This window comes from Erythrolamprus reginae, chromosome Z (genome assembly GCF_031021105.1).
Source record: "Erythrolamprus reginae isolate rEryReg1 chromosome Z, rEryReg1.hap1, whole genome shotgun sequence".
Lineage (NCBI taxonomy): Eukaryota > Metazoa > Chordata > Lepidosauria > Squamata > Dipsadidae > Erythrolamprus > Erythrolamprus reginae.
Genome location: NC_091963.1, coordinates 88,025,837 through 88,041,767, shown reverse-complemented (window position 1 = coordinate 88,041,767; position 15,931 = coordinate 88,025,837). Strand labels below are relative to the sequence as shown.

Sequence of the window (15,931 nt, the reverse complement as noted above, 5' to 3'; positions counted from 1 at the left end):
CTTCCCTTTGAGGAGCAGCAGCACCAGGAATGTCATGTGATGAAGGGAAGCCACCGGCGGGAAGGAAAAAGTTGGTGCAGCTGCCTAGAGGTAACAAAACGAACCACTGAGGAAAGGAGCCCCCGAAGCCGCCGCCATCGCCGCTGCCGGGAAGGAAAAAGTTGGTGCAGCTGCCTAGAGGTAACAAAATGAACCGAGGAGAGAAGCCCCCGAAGCCGCCGCCATTGCCACCGCCGGGAAGGAAAAAGTTGATGCAGCTGCCTAGAGGTAACAAACCGAACTGCTGAGGAAAGGAGCCCCCAAAGCCGCCACTATTGCCGCTGCCAGGAAGGAAAAACTTGGTACAGCTGCCTAGAGGTAACAAAACGAACCGCTGAGGAAAGGAGCCCCCGAAGCTGCCGGTATTGCAGCCCGCCTTACCCTTCCTGCAGCTTGGAGCGGTTAGATGGTAGAGACTGGGAGGCTGTTAAGCAGGCGGCCAGGAGGGGCATGTCAGATCCCAACTCCCATTTCGTTTCACCCTGTCCCCTCAGATCTTGTAAACGTATATAAATTTGACTACGCCTTATTTTCGGGGGGTGCCTTATATTAGCAAATTCTGCAAAACCTCTGACATGCCTTACTTTTGGGGTACATCTTATTTTCGGGGAAACAGGGTAGAATATTTGGGAAAGGGAAATATAGTAAATTACATAATTTAATGGACCCATGCCACCTACTTACTGAACCCGTGTCCCTCTTGGTTGGTCTCGGCCAGTTGGGAGGTGACACATGGCTGGATCCAGGCATTGATTAATGCTTCCTTGAGTGAGGGATCATTTCTGCAGTCATTGAAGGAGGTGGTTGTGCGACCTCTCCTCAAGAAACCGTCCCTAATCGGTTTCTGCGCATGCGTCGCCCTAGATAGACGCACCGAGAGAAGGCTCCCTCATGTGAAGAAGGAAAAGTAAAAGTTAACCCCTGACAACCCTCTCTAGCTTGGTGAAAGTGGATCGAAAGGAAGCGAATTGAACAAGGCTGTTGAAAACCTTATGGGAAGGAATTAAAAGTTGAAGCAAGCAATAGTTTTTAAAGTGTGTAAGTGAAGAAGCAAGAACAAAGGAAAGATGGCGTCTACTACGGAGTTGGAAGGAAAGATGGATTCGTTGCTTAAAGCATTTGCTGACATGGGACAGCTGCTCCAAGATATGAAGAAGGAATTATCAGTCGTAGGGGCTGGAATGGCAGACTTGAAAGAACAAACCAAAACACAAGATCAAAGAATTGGGAAACTGGAGGTGGGGAAGTCTCGCCAGGAACTCCGCATCATTAACTTGGAGGACAGACAACGCAGATCTAATCTTCGTCTGAGGGGTTTTCCCAGAGACTTTGCGGAGAGTAAACATCTTATTCAAAAAATTCTTCAGTGGTTCAATGAAAACAAGGTTAAATGCGACCTACAAGAATTTGAAAGAGAATTTGGGCTTTTGGATCCCGGAATCGAGGGGATTCAAAAGACATTATCGTAAGGTTTGCCTCAGAAAGGAGAGCAGCAGAAATATTCAAAGAGTTGAAGCAGATTTTAAACTTACGTTACAAAGCCATTCCAATACGCATTTTAAAAGATTTGTCTGCTGAGACCCTCAGGATGAGAAACCAGATGAGAGAAGTGACCTCCCAACTTTATGAAAATGGAATTAAATTTTCATGGCGTTATCCAGCTACAATATTTGTTTTTAAAGATTCCAAGGCTTTCCAGGCGAGTTCGTTGGAAGAGGGAAGAAATTTACTTCATCAGATGGGTTTAAATCCGGATGGAGAGTCCCAGGCACAGACATCGAAAAGCCGGCCAGAAGCAGCTGAGGGTGAGCTGTTTATGCTCCAACCGACCCGTGTAGCAGAACAAAGCAGGGCGGAGAAGATCGCAGCACTCCAAAAGGAACTGGACTCTCTCCAGGAAAAAGTGAAAGAGAAAGAGAAGAGGGATGAGCCAAGGGTCACCCGCCAGAAGAAAAAATAATAAACTGAACTGAGCTGACTTGCTAATATAGTACCATGATTTTCAACTAATTAATCTTTTTTTTGTGTACTTTTTTCTTGGTTTTCTTCGCTATCTAATAAAGGGAGAGGAGGGAAGGAGGGGGGAATCTTTTGATACGTTGTAAAATGGGGAGAAAGGGGGGAGCTTTCTGGTGGAACGCAGATCCAAGAGTGCCTCTCAATAACGAAAGTTTTTTTCGTTGCCTCCCCCTGGGGGGGGGGTTAGGGGAGTGGCACTAGGGTGGGGATTCATGGTAACTAAAAAACATTTTTCCGGTAGGCTCTGTTTTGCAGGAGGGGGAAATGTATTTAAAATTATGTAAATGGGTGATATAGGGTTATTATTGTTGAATGTAAATGGTCTTGCATCACAGAAAAAGCGTTTTAGGATCATGAAGCTGGCTAGGGACAGTAAAATTGATATTTTACTTTTATCAGAAACTCATAAAGGAAGGGAAAAAACAGATAGATTAGTTACAAATAGTGAGTGGCAGAAAGTTTATGAGTCGAGAGGGACAAGTAATTCAAGAGGAGTTGCCATCTTGTTTAACCGAAGGGTGCACTTTCAATTAATTAATATTAAAAGGGACAAAGATGGCATAATGTTGTTTATTAAGGGGAAAATAAAAAATAAGTTAGTAACCTTAGCGGTAATTTATGCTCCTAATGTAAATGCAAAACAATTTATAATAAATGTAAAACGGAAACTAGACAATTTTGCGGAAGGTATAGTGATTTTAGCAGGCGATTTCAACTTGGAATTAACAGCAGGGAGGGGGGGAAAGAAAAAGTTACACTTAAATAAAATCAATATGACAGATTTACATGAAGACATTGGAAACAGAGACACCTTTTATTCTGCAAGACACAATAAATTTAGCTGTATTGATTATATGCTAATTAATAAGACAGATGAGGCAAAGCTTAAGAAAGCGGAAGTGAAAAGTATCTGGTTATCAGACCACGCACCTCTCCTGGCAGTGATTGAGATAGAGAGCTGTAGGAAACAATGGATATGGAGATATAACCCTCTGGTTTCAGCTAATGAAGAGAATAGAATTAAATTACAAAGGGAACTGAATGGATTCGTTTGTACTAATGCAACAGGCGAGATTAAACAAACAATAGTCTGGGATACACATGAGGCTGTTATGAGGGGTAATTGTATTAGTACAGAAGCTTTTATTAGGAAATCCTGGGAAGCTGAGAGGAAAAATTTATTGAGAGAAATAGATTTAATCCAAGAAACTTTAAAAATTACAAGAAATAGAGGATGGTATTCACTATTATTACTTAAGAAAAAGAAATTACAATTACTTGACGAAGAAAGATGGAATAAAATGAAGATGATTATAAAACATAGAATTAGGGGATGGGGTAATAAATCAATGAAGCAAATGGTACATTATTTGAAAAAAAGAAATGAGAAATCCCACATCTCTGCTTTAAAAGATAAGGAAGGCCTAATTAAACGTAGTAATTTAGAAATGGAAAAAATAATGAGAGATTTTTATGAGAATTTATACAAAAAAGAGTATGTTACTTCGCAAACTATAGAGGTTAAAAAGAAATTAAAGGAAGAGGATAGACAAATGCTAAATGCAAAAATTACAAATAATGAGATATCTAGAGTTATTAAAGGGTTGAAACCTGCTAAGGCCCCAGGTCCAGATGGTTTTACTGCTGAATATTATAAAATGTATATGAATGAATTATTACCGCATATGGAAAAATTGTTTAACAATGTAATGGAGACTTTTGAAACTCCACAGACGTGGAAAATGTCAGAAATTATAACGGTCCCAAAACCAGATCGTGATTTAACTGACCCAGGTTCTTATCACCCTATCAGCTTATTAAATCAGGATTATAAAATATTTATGAAAATATTGGCAAACAGGGTGGAAAATATTCTACCGAAAGTAATTGGAGAAGATCAATATGGATTTGTTAAAGGAAGGAAGATTTATGAACCAATAAGGAATGTGGTCAATGTTTTACACCATGCTACCAATACCAAAAGAAAATTAAGTATTCTAAAATTAGATGTCTATAAAGCTTTTGATAAAGTTAACCACGATTACTTATTTCAATTATGTAAAGATTTAAATATGGGAGATTCATTCTGTAGAATTATAGAAGCAATATATAAGGATAATATAGCTCAAATCAGAGTAAATGGTAACAGAACAGAAATGATTAAAATTCAGAATGGAACTAAGCAGGGTTGCCCACTATCTCCAATGTTATTTGCATTAGCAATTGAGACTTTAGCAAACAAAATTAGAAATGATAAGGAATGGAGAGGTTATCAAATAGGGAAATTTGAATTAAAATTAAATTTGTTTGCAGATGATGCTATAGTGATGTCCGAAACCCCAATAGAAATGATGAAAAGAATAATGATATTGCTCCAGGAATTTAAAGATCAATCTGGACTTAAGGTTAATATAGAGAAATCAGAGATAATATGTTTAAATACTGGCCCTAAAGAGCAAATCGAGATACAAAAAATATCAGGATTGAAATTAGGTTGCAAAAAAATGAAATATTTGGGAATTTGGTTGTTTAAGAATCCAATAAAAATAGGGACGGCTAATTATAATTTAATATGGAAAAAAATCCAGAAGCAGATAAAAAATTGGAAGGGTAAAAAGTTAGGAAGAATTGCCAAGATTAGGGCCCTTAAGATGATGATTATACCAAAAATGATGTATTTGTTTCAGGTTCTACCGGGTAGTTTTCCTGAGGCAAAACTAAGAGAATGGGATAACAAATTAAGTTATTGGATTGAAGGAGATAAAAAACCCAGAATAAGGAAGCATTGGCAGTTTGCACAAGAGAAAGAGGGAGGTTGGGGCAGTCCATGCTTAGTATTATATAGAAATGCGTTTCAAATGGAAAGGTTAATGGAACTACAGTTATGGGGGGGAAAGAAATGGGTAGAGTTAGAAAAAGAAATCAATAATATAAACAACAAAGAATTATTATTTAAAAATTGGAGTAGAATAGAAACCAGTAAATTAAGTGATCCTTTTAAAGCATGTTTAGAAATATGGTATAAATGGCAGAGGAAAAGTGGAATGAGGGTATCCAGGCTATCAATGTTATATGTATTGAATATAGGGGATGATGTTAATTTAAGTAGAATCATTAAAGTATTAAATAGTAAAGGGATAACGAGAATTGAACAATTATATGAGAAAGATGGAAGAGTCAGCAGAACTCGATTGGAATGGTGGATTGGTAAACAGAAATGGTTGCAGATTAATGCAATAAGTACATATTTAAATAAAAGTGAGAATAAAGAAGCTTTCTTACGAGAAGAAAATTGCTTAGAAAAAATAATAAGAGAAAAGATAAATGAGAGCAAAGCACAAGCCGGCAATATATACAGAATGCTATTGCAGATGGAAGAGGAAGTAACAAAAAGTTTGACAAGATGCTGGCAAGACGATTTACTAATAAATGAAGGGGAAATGAAAGAAATAATAGAAAATATATATAAGATTAAAAATACGAGAGTTAGAGAGATGAGAAGGAAAATTTTACATAAATGGTACTTTACACCAGTACAAATTGCACACTTCCAGGGGAAAGAGAAGGGTAAATGTTGGCATGGGTGCCAGGAAAAGGGAATTTTTATACATATGCTCTGGGAGTGTGCAGAAATTCAGAAATTTTGGAATGTAGTGCAGAACGAAATTAACAAAATGTTAAACATTAACTGGATAATTACAAAAGAAATAGCAATTTTAATTAAATATAGGGAATTAGGAGAATTCAAGGAAATCAAAGCCGCAGCATTGGAAAGTGCCCAAGCGGTAATGGTATTAGGTTGGAAAGATTCTACAAAATGGACATTAAAAAATTGGTACTGGTACATGGTGGACCACATATATTTTGAAATTATGGAAATAAGATTAAACAATTTTGATGAGAATAAATTGGATAAGTTGATGGTGCGATGGAATAAGGTAAAAGATTATATGTTAAGTAGAATCTGTGATGAAAATACGAAAAATAAATTGCAATCACTCTTTTAGTAATATTTGACGCAAGATAGAGCCAAGGAGTAATAGATAAATAATTAAATCTTTTTTGAATCCTCTTATATGGGTGGCGGGGGTGATGGGGGGGTGTTATTGTTAGGTGATCGGCACATGCACTGTGCACTGTTATATGTTTGTTTTATGTAAAAATTTTAAAAAATCAATAAAACTTTATTAAAAAAAAGAAAAAAAAGAAACCGTCCCTAATCCAGCCAAATTGAAGAACTATAGGCCAGTCTCCAACCTGCCCTTTTTGGATAAGGTTGTTGAGAAGGTGGTGGCACTCCAGCTCCAGTGGTCCTTGGATGAAGCTAATTATCTGGATTCCTTTCAGTCTGGCTTCAGCACCGGTCACAGCACAGAAACCACTTTGGCCATGCTGATTAATGATCTCTGGCAAACCCAGAATAGGGGACATTCCTCTATCCTGGTGCTCCCCGATCTCTCAGCGGCCTTTGATGTCATCTACCATGATATCATTTTGTGACAGCTGGAGGGATTGAGAGTGGGAAGCAACATTTTATGGTGGTTCTCCTCCTATCTCTCCGGTCGCTCGCAGTCAGTGTTAGTGAGTGGGGGGAGGCTGAAGTCCACCCCTCGGCCTCTCCTTTGTGGGCTGCGGCAGGGATCTGTCCTCTCCCCCTACTATTTAACATCTACATGAAGCCGCTGGGTGAAATCATCTGACAGCATGGGGTGAGGTATCACCAGTACTCTGAGGATACCTAGTTATATATCTCCACCCCATGCTAATTCAGTGAAGTGGTGGATGTGATGTGCCTGGTAGCTGTAAGGGTCTGGATGGGGGCCAACAGGCTCAAGCTCAACCCAGACAAGACTAAGTGGCTGTGGACATTTCCTCCTAAGGACTATTCAATCTGTCCGTCCATTGGCCTGGGGAAGAAACTCTAACCACCTCAGATAGGGTCTGCAATTTGGGTGTCCTCCTGATCCACAGCCCAGGTTCGCATGGTGTACCAGTTGCAGCCCTATTTGGACCAGGAGGCTCTACTCACAGTCATTCAGGCCCTTATCACCTCCAGTCTTGATTATTGCAATGCGCTCTACATGGGCTATCCTTGAAGAGTGTTCAGAGACTCCAAATGGTCCAGAATGCAGCCGCGCGACTTGTCATGGGTGCACCCAGTACACCCATATAATACCTCTACTCCGCAAACTGCACTGGCTTCCTATTAGTCTCCAGGCACAATTCAAGGTGTTGATTATTATCTATAAAGCCCTCTATGGCTCAGGGCCAGACTATCTATGGGACCGTCTCTTGCCACATACCTCCCAGAGACCATTTAGAGCACACAGAGTTGGCCTCCTCCAGGTCCCATCAACTAAGCAATGCAGGTTGGCAGGACCGCGGGAGAGGGCCTTCTCTGTTGCCACCCTGGCTCTATGAATCAACTCCCCCTCCCCAATATCCGCACTGCTCCCAACCTGTTGACTTTCCATAAGGTCACGAAGACCGGCCTATGCCGGCAGGCCTGGAGGCCCTAAATGGACAACTAGCTTGGCCACATATATGAATGTCTATGAATGGCATCTATGCATGTTGTTGAGTTATTTTATTATTGAGTCTTAATTAGATTTTTAGAGTTTAGACTATTTTTTTACTTCTTTTTATTGTTTTGTAATTTTTTATTGTTGCAAACTGCCCTGAGTCCTTCGGGATTGGGCGGCAAAGAAGTCAAATTAAACAAACAAACAAACAAAATGCCTTGGAGAAAACAGATGAAGTTATTTGCTACCAAAATTTGCAATACATCAATGTAGAGAAAATTTGTCTCTACATTATCTACTGCTGGTGTGTCTAAATATGTTATTGCTGGATATTTTTGGTAGATCAATAATACTAGGAAAGTAGTTAAATGGTTAGACTAAGGTAGTGAGATACAGATCAAGTCCTCATTTGATCTTGAAGCTCGTAAGATTACTTGAGGCTAGACAATATTTCTACTTAGTCTACCTCACAGGACTGTTACGATAAAATACAAAGAATAGGAATAAGGTAACAAAGATTTGAAAGATGCTAACAACAATGGCCCAGTGATTGCTAAAAGTTGTTGAAGGTAAATGAAACTAGATAAGAAATATGCCGGGCATAGCACATATGCCATCTCATATTGATTTTCTATATTTAGCCATGAAATTTAAGGTAACATACAAAAGGATTTTTTTTTTCATTTTTAACAGCAATGTGGTTGGCTGAGCTATAAGTGAAACTCGAAAAATTAGAATATCATGCAAACACTCATTTATTTCAGTAATGTAACTTAAAAGGTGAAAATATATGAGAAATACTCATAACATGCAAGGCAAGATACTGTAGTTCAAGCCATGATTTGCCATAATTGTGATAATTATGAGGTATAACTCATGAAAACCCAAATCCCCCATCTCAAAAAATTAGAATATTACCTGTTATGTATGGAAGGACAAACGACAGGAGATGCCTAGAGAGGCTCCATACAGGAAGTGTTATGAGAACAGGAAAGGGCACCAGGAGAGGGGCGGTAACCTAGCAACCGGGGAAAATAAGGGGTTACCATTGGTTCGTTCCTCAGCCAGCTGGCAGTTAAATAGGGGAAACCCGAGGAGGTTTGACAGTTGAATACTGACTGTTGTATTAACGTTATGTTTATGCTGGAATAAAGCAGTTCAAGCAAAGCCGCAATTACGTGTCCGAATCTGTACCAAGCCACATCATTGGTGACGAGGATTTCCACGCAAGTATACAATCCAAGAAATTAAGTTAAATAAAAGGAAATGATGTCTACACAACTTAATTTTCCGCCTTTCAACCCTAAGAGTGAAACATGGGATTCATACGTGGCCCGATTTGACTGTTTCCTTATTGCTAATGGGTTCACAGAAATCTCAGACGACAGGAAACGTGCATATTTTCTAGGGTTCTGTGGAGCCAAAATGTTCGAAACAGCAAGAGCCCTATTTGCCCCCACCCCAATACATGACATTCCATGGCAGCAGTTCTTAAATACCCTCCAGGAACATTATGCCCCAGCACCTTCCCGGTGTGCCAGGAGATATAAATTCTACCATCGTAATCAAACAGAAGGAGAATCAATAAATGATTTTGTAGCGGCTCTCCGATGCGCAGCATTATACTGTGAGTTTGACAACTTAGAAGATTATTTACTAGACCGACTTGTATTTGGTGTAAGAGATGGCCATTTATTGTCAATCAGAGACTTAACGTTCAAGACAGCTTTAGCGGAGGCTAGGGCTTTCGAGCTCTCAATGCAGTCATTAGCAGTCGTTGGCTATAGCAAGACAGTGGGTGCTCCGGGGGTGGCCTAAAAAGGAGCAAGCACCTGAATATTCCTGTTATTGGAGGTGCCGTTCGGAATTATAAGTGGAAAAGGGCTCTTTATTAAGGGGGTCCAGAGTAATTATTCCACCCTCTCTTAGGCGTCAAGTGCTAAGTCTTCTCCACAAGGGGCACCCCGGAATTGTAAGGATGAAAGGCCTGGCCCGAGACTACGTGTGGTGGCCGGGAATAGATCACGAGATAGAAGAGTGTGTAGAGGCATGTCTAAGGTGTCAAGAAAACAGGCCCTCACCTCCTAGAGCACCACCACTAGCATGGGAACCCCCTGCAGGCCCATGGGCTCGCCTCCATATTGATCTAGCTGGGCCTTTCCTGGGTCAAATTTTTTTAATAGTTGTGGACGCCCATTCAAAATGGTTGGAAGTGGTGCATTTACATTCTACCCAATCATTTATTATTATTATTATTATTATTATTATTATTATTATTATTATTATTATTTTGATTTGTATGCCGCCCCTCTCCGAAGACTCGGGGCGGCTCACAACAAGTGAAAAAACAATCCAATACAGTTATCAATGCGTTGAATGCATTGTTTGCAACCCACGGATACCCAGATATTGTGGTGTCGGATAACGGACCACAGTTCACATCGGTCCTATTTGAAAATTACTTAGCGGCTGCGGGAATCCGTCATGCCCTTATGTCACCGTGGCACCCAGCTAGTAATGGACAGGTGGAGCGAATGGTACGGTCAGCAAAAGATTCACTTAAGAAACTTCCACAAGGGTCTTGGTCAAAGAAATTATCAGAGATGTTATTGGCCCAGCATTCCACTCCATGTGTGGCCACTCAAAAAACCCCAGCGGAGCTGCTAATGGGTCGAAAATTAAGAATAATTTTAGACAGGTTACACCCATGGTACGGAAACAATTCTCCATGGCCGGAGGCTCCTCCTAGAAACTTGGAAGTAGGATCTCGGGTTTTTGCCCGAGCTTATGGGGAAGGTCCAACCTGGGTTCCGGCCACCATAGTGAAAGTGTCGGGTCCTTGTTCTTATGAAGTTGAATTAGAGGATGGCAGGGTATGGCGTAGCCACTTAGATCAGGTCCGTCTCCGCAAAGCAGAGAAACTCATGGAAGATAATAGTTCCATTCCGCGAGAGGATAATGAAGTACGTTCGGAAATGGCAGGCCCAGGGGTCTTGGACAGTAACGTAGATACCCACCTTCCGTCCCAGTTTACCGTTCCTTTAAGTGCAGAGCCAGAATTTCACGAACCTCCACGAGGTCAGGTAGCAGGGGAAGACGGACTACGTCATTCGGGTAGCATAGTTCGGAAGCCAACCTACTTAAAGGATTATGTATGTTCCAGAGTAAAGGGGGAGGAGTGTTATGTATGGAAGGACCAACGACAGGAGATGCCTAGAGAGGCTCCATACAGGAAGTGTTATGAGAACAGGAAAGGGAACCGGGAGAGGGGCAGTAACCTAGCAACCGGGGAAAATAAGGGATTACCATTGGTTCGTTCCTCAGCCAGCTGGCAGTTAAATAGGGGAAACCCGAGGAGGTTTGACAGTTGAATACTGACTGTTGTATTAACGTTATGTTTATGCTGGAATAAAGCAGTTCAAGCAAAGCTACAATTACGTGTCCGAATCTGTACCAAGCCACTTCATTACACGTGATCAATAAAGAAAGGATTGTACATAGAACAATATTGGATCTCTGAAAAATATGAGCATGCATATGTACTCAGCCTGTAGCACTGCTGAGGTGTTATGGAAGACCTTCAGCTCTTCTGCATTGTTCTGTGTCATGTCTCTCATCTTTCTGTTGGCAATGCCGCATAGATTATGATGATTATGATTTATTAGAGTTGTATGCCGCCCCTCTCCAGAGACTCGGGGCGGCTCACAACAGTGATAAAAACAGTACATGATGACAAATCTAATAATTAAAATCTAAAAATAATGATAATACATTTAAAAGTCTAAAAACAAGGAACCCCAATATATAAAAACATACATACAATCCTATCATACACAAATACTACATAGGCAGGGGGAGATGTCTCAGTTCCCCCACAGTTGATGACTGAGGTGGGTTTTGAGGAGTTTACGAAAGGCAGGGAGGGTGGGGGCAGTCCTAATCTCTGGAGGGAGCTGATTCCAGAGGGTTGGAGCCGCCACAGAGAAGGCTCTTCCCCTGGGTCCCGCCAGACGGCATTGTTTAGTCGACGGGACCCAGAGAAGACCAACTCTGTGGGACCTAACTGGTCGCTGGGATTTGTGCAGCAGAAGGCGGTCTTGCAGGTATCCTGGTCCGGTGCCATGAAGGGCTTTATAGGTGATGACCAACACTTTGAATTGTGACCGGAAACTGATCGGCAACCAATGCAGACTGCGGAGTGTTGGAGTAATATGGGCATATTTGGGAAAGCCCATAATTGCTCTCGCAGCTGCATTCTGCATGATCTGAAGTTTCTGAATACTCTTCAAAGGTAGCCCCATGTAGAGAGCATTACAGTAGTCGAACCTCAAGGTGATGAGGGCATGAGTGACTGTGAGCAGTGACTCCTGGTCCAAATAGGGCCGCAACTGGTGCACCAGGCGAACCTGGGCAAACGCCCCCCTCGCCACAGCTGAAAGATGTTTCTCTAATGTGAGCTGTGGATCGAGGAGGACGGCCAGGTTGCGGACCCTCTCTGAGGGGGTCAGTAATTCCTCCCCCCCAGGGTGATGGACGGACAGATGTAATTGTCCTTGGGAGGCAAAACCCACAGCCACTCCGTCTTCTCAGGGTTTTTTATCAGGATTCTCTATGGGGTTCAAGTCAGGAGAATTTGTTGGCCAATCAATTCAATCCAATTCAATTCAATTTATTGGATTTATATGCCGCCCCTCTCCGAAAACTCGGACAGTAATCCCACAGTTATTGAAGCAGGTTTTAGTGCTTTGGGCAGTGTGGTCAGGTGGCAAGTCCTACTGGAAAATTTAATTCACTATCCCCATAAAACTCGCATGTGGATGGAAGTATGGAGCACTCTAAAATCTCCCGGTAGATGGCTGTGTTGACTCTGGACCTAATGAAGCATAGTGGACAAATACCAGCAGATGACATGGCTCCCTAAATCAACACAGACTGTGGAAGCCTTTGCATTTCATTTGGAAACCAAAGACCCAGAGTATGGAGGAAGAACGGAGAGGCACACATTGCAAGATGCTTGAGGTCCAGTGTAAAGTTTGCATGATATTCTAATTTTTTGAGTTTCACCTGTTTAGGGATCTATAAAAAACTCACCATTGGTGGCTTGCTCTGGCCAACATGCTCTAGCCAACTCACTTCTGCTAACTTGCCTTTGCCAAGTCAACACAGCATAATTTCACTCTGTCAACTCATTGGGGAGACAACTCACCACAGATGGCTATAGAAAAAGCCAGGTGGACAGCAAGAAGGTGAGGGGAGCATGCAGAGGTGGCAGGTGAGCAAACAGATGGGCAGAGCTTGTGAGTGCAGGAAGATGAACTATGCCACTAGCAGAAGCAGCAGCATAGGGCATGTCCCATCATGCAGCAGCAGCTGCAGCAGCCTAATTTCTTGCGAAGCAATGTTCTGTGCAAGTTGGCATGGGCTACGGCAGGGCAGCACCTGGAATACTCCTTGCCCTGTTCAATACATCTTATGTAACCATGGTGATGCCAGTGTACCTTATCTTTCCCATGCAGCTGGTGCCTCTCTACTGTCTGCCCTGGTTGCCCCCACCATCCTTGATTTCTTCTGTCCAGAGCATAGTGTGGCAGTTAAGACTCCTGGGATTAAATTAAGGCAACTCAGCCACCCATTGGACCTTTTAAAAAAAAGATAATATGATTCATTTTCAGTAATCTCATAGCATCCTGCACTTGAGCATCAATTGGGTGGCCGGAAGCTGCTTCTGTGTGACAGGACACACTCCCCACTTTCAGCTCTGGCTACTACTGCTGCTACTGCAGTTAATGGTGTGGTTCAACCTCTCACTGCACCCAGCATGCTCTATCCACTGCACCCAGCATCACTGCACCCAGCATGCTCTATGACACCAAGCAACAAGCAATGTTGTTGGCTTATATGTTCTGCTCACCACTTGCTCACCCACCTAGCTCTCTCTGGCTACTCATGCAATCCATCCTCTTGCTGCATCTCAGACACTCTGCCCACTAACTCACTCGCCAGCTGCTCCCCATGCATTCTATTCACCATTTCACTCTCCCACTGCACCACTCACCACTCGATCACTCACTTGGCTCTTCCTCTAGCTGCCTGCGCAATCCATCCTCTTGCTGCATCCTGCTCACCCTGCCCTCCTATTTGCTTGACCACTGCACTTCACACATTCTACTTATGCACTCACTGCCCTGCCTGTCCACCTGGCTCTTTCTCCAACCAACCACAATGAGTTGTCTCTGTGGTGAGTTGGCCATGTAGAATTGTCTTGCAGCAACTTGGTAATGGCAAATTGGCAGTAGTGAGCTGGCCACAGTAAGTTGTTCCATTCTGATATGGCAATGTGCACAAAACTCATGCACTTCTTAATATTATGTGGCTCCTTATATGTATGTCTTTAAATAGCCCCAATATAGGTTAGTACTTCAATATCAACATTCTTCTTTTATTTGCACTTATATGCATGTTGATGAAAGATTTTAGAAAATGAAAGATTTTAGAAAATCACAGGCAAATATGTTAATAATTACAGATTATTTATACATAAACAAAAGCTATTTTATAGCTACCCAGACTAAATAAAAATTATTTCAATAGTATTGTGTGCTTACAATTTCCTTTAAATTATTTTAATAATTTCTTAAGGAATCAAACTATCATAGTTAATGGTTAATATTTTAATCAAATTGAAATTAATAAAAAGAATTTGATAATCTGTAACTGTCAAGAAGAGAGGGAAAGGAAGGGAAGAATTCACTTCATTCCAGTTCCATTGCACAGCTTTCTTTGTCTTGCAGGAAGTGAAGTAGCTGACAGATGGTATAGCGAAATCAAGAATTATAATTTCCAAAGCCCTGGTTTTTCCTCTGGGACTGGTAGGTATACTGGGCACTGTTTTTAACACGTCATAGAAAGAAACATTTGGTTTCCTCCCAGATTTAAAAGCTCATGCTAACAGAAATACAAGAATATAGTGTTCAAATATTGACATAAACATTTTTGAGTTATAGGAATGTATGGAGGGTGAAAACATTTTAAAATATTTTTCTAATGTTTTAATTCAAAGCATCATTGATTTCAAATATAGGTATAGTTTAAATTTTATTAATATATGTTTATTTGTGTACTGCACTTTACATTTTAATGAATTTGCCTTATTTATAACATATATAGCAGTAGCAATAGCACTTAGACTTAAATAGCACTTCACAGTGCTTTACAGTGCTCTAAGCAGTTTACAGAGTCAGCATATTGCCTCCAACAATCTAGGTCCTCATTTTGCTGACCGTGGAAAGATAGAAAATTGAGTCAACCTTGAACCGGTGAGAATTGAATTGCCGAACTGCTAGCAGTCAGCAGAATTAGCCTGCAATCCTGCATTCTGACCACCAATATAATATTCAAATATTATATTTACAACATGCAAAATTGTGTGTTGGCATATTTGGGTTTCTTCCCATGTAAGTTTCAGCGATTTCTGGCGATGTTTCGATGAAGTCCCACTCGTCATCTTCAGGCTGGTGCTTTTGTCCTTGTGCTAGGGCAAACACAGCGAGACTTGAGCTGGCTTCCCTCTATAAATACTGGTGGGCGGGTGTGGAGTGCTGGCTCAGTAGCTGCAGGCTGTGTTGAAACTTCCTGGTGAGTCAGTGGGGTAAGACCTGGGGTCATTGTACATACATGTACAATACATTGTATGTACATAATTACATGTATGTACAATGACCCCAGCCTGCAGCTGCTGAGCCAGCACTCCACACCCACCCACCAGTATTTATAGAGGGAAGGCAGCTCAGGTCTCACTGTGTTCGTCCTAGAACAAGGACAAAAGGACCAGCCTTTATATTTAGAAAATTACCCCCCCCCTCTGCCTCCCCAAATTAAAACAACTCAATTTATTGGCACATTGTTAAATATCTATTATATGGAATACTGATCAGTTTTTTCCTTTATGCTGGTGAAGAGAGCAGGTCAAAGTGAATAACATCTATACCTGCTAACACATAGAGGCCAACACACCTAACCAGATTACAGTGGAAAATGCTCCAGCTGATTCTAGAAATGGCAATATCTTTTAATTCCCACAATTGGCTTATCCATGGATAAATTACCCATTTGTCCTAGTATTTTAGTTAAAAATTTGAGAGCTATTTTTTTTCAAAAATGAGATCATATGCAAGTATGTATGGAATACATGAATATTTTAAAAATATTATCGTATATATTTACTAAAAATTTATATATATATAAACCAATTTTAGGTGTACTTTCTCTTCTTACTCATAAATATATATGTCATCCCCAAAATTATAATCCTGGTTTCTACTGTTATTCCAATATGAAAGAGTAATGGAAAA

The 15,931-nt window shown here is 41.1% G+C and overlaps 1 protein-coding gene across 2 annotated transcripts in view; it reads left to right on the top strand.

Annotated features, from left to right (window-relative positions):
* Positions 1–15,931, top strand: part of GLIPR2 (GLI pathogenesis related 2) — a 77,932-nt gene that overhangs the window by 40,286 nt on the left and 21,715 nt on the right. For both annotated transcript variants that reach the window (XR_011556867.1, XM_070727791.1), the window contains exon 4: positions 14,372–14,449. Coding sequence is in view for 1 of the 2 variants with exons in the window: in XM_070727791.1 (XP_070583892.1) it covers positions 14,372–14,449 (78 nt within the window). In the remaining variant the exon portion in view is untranslated. The remainder of the gene's footprint in view (positions 1–14,371; positions 14,450–15,931) is intronic.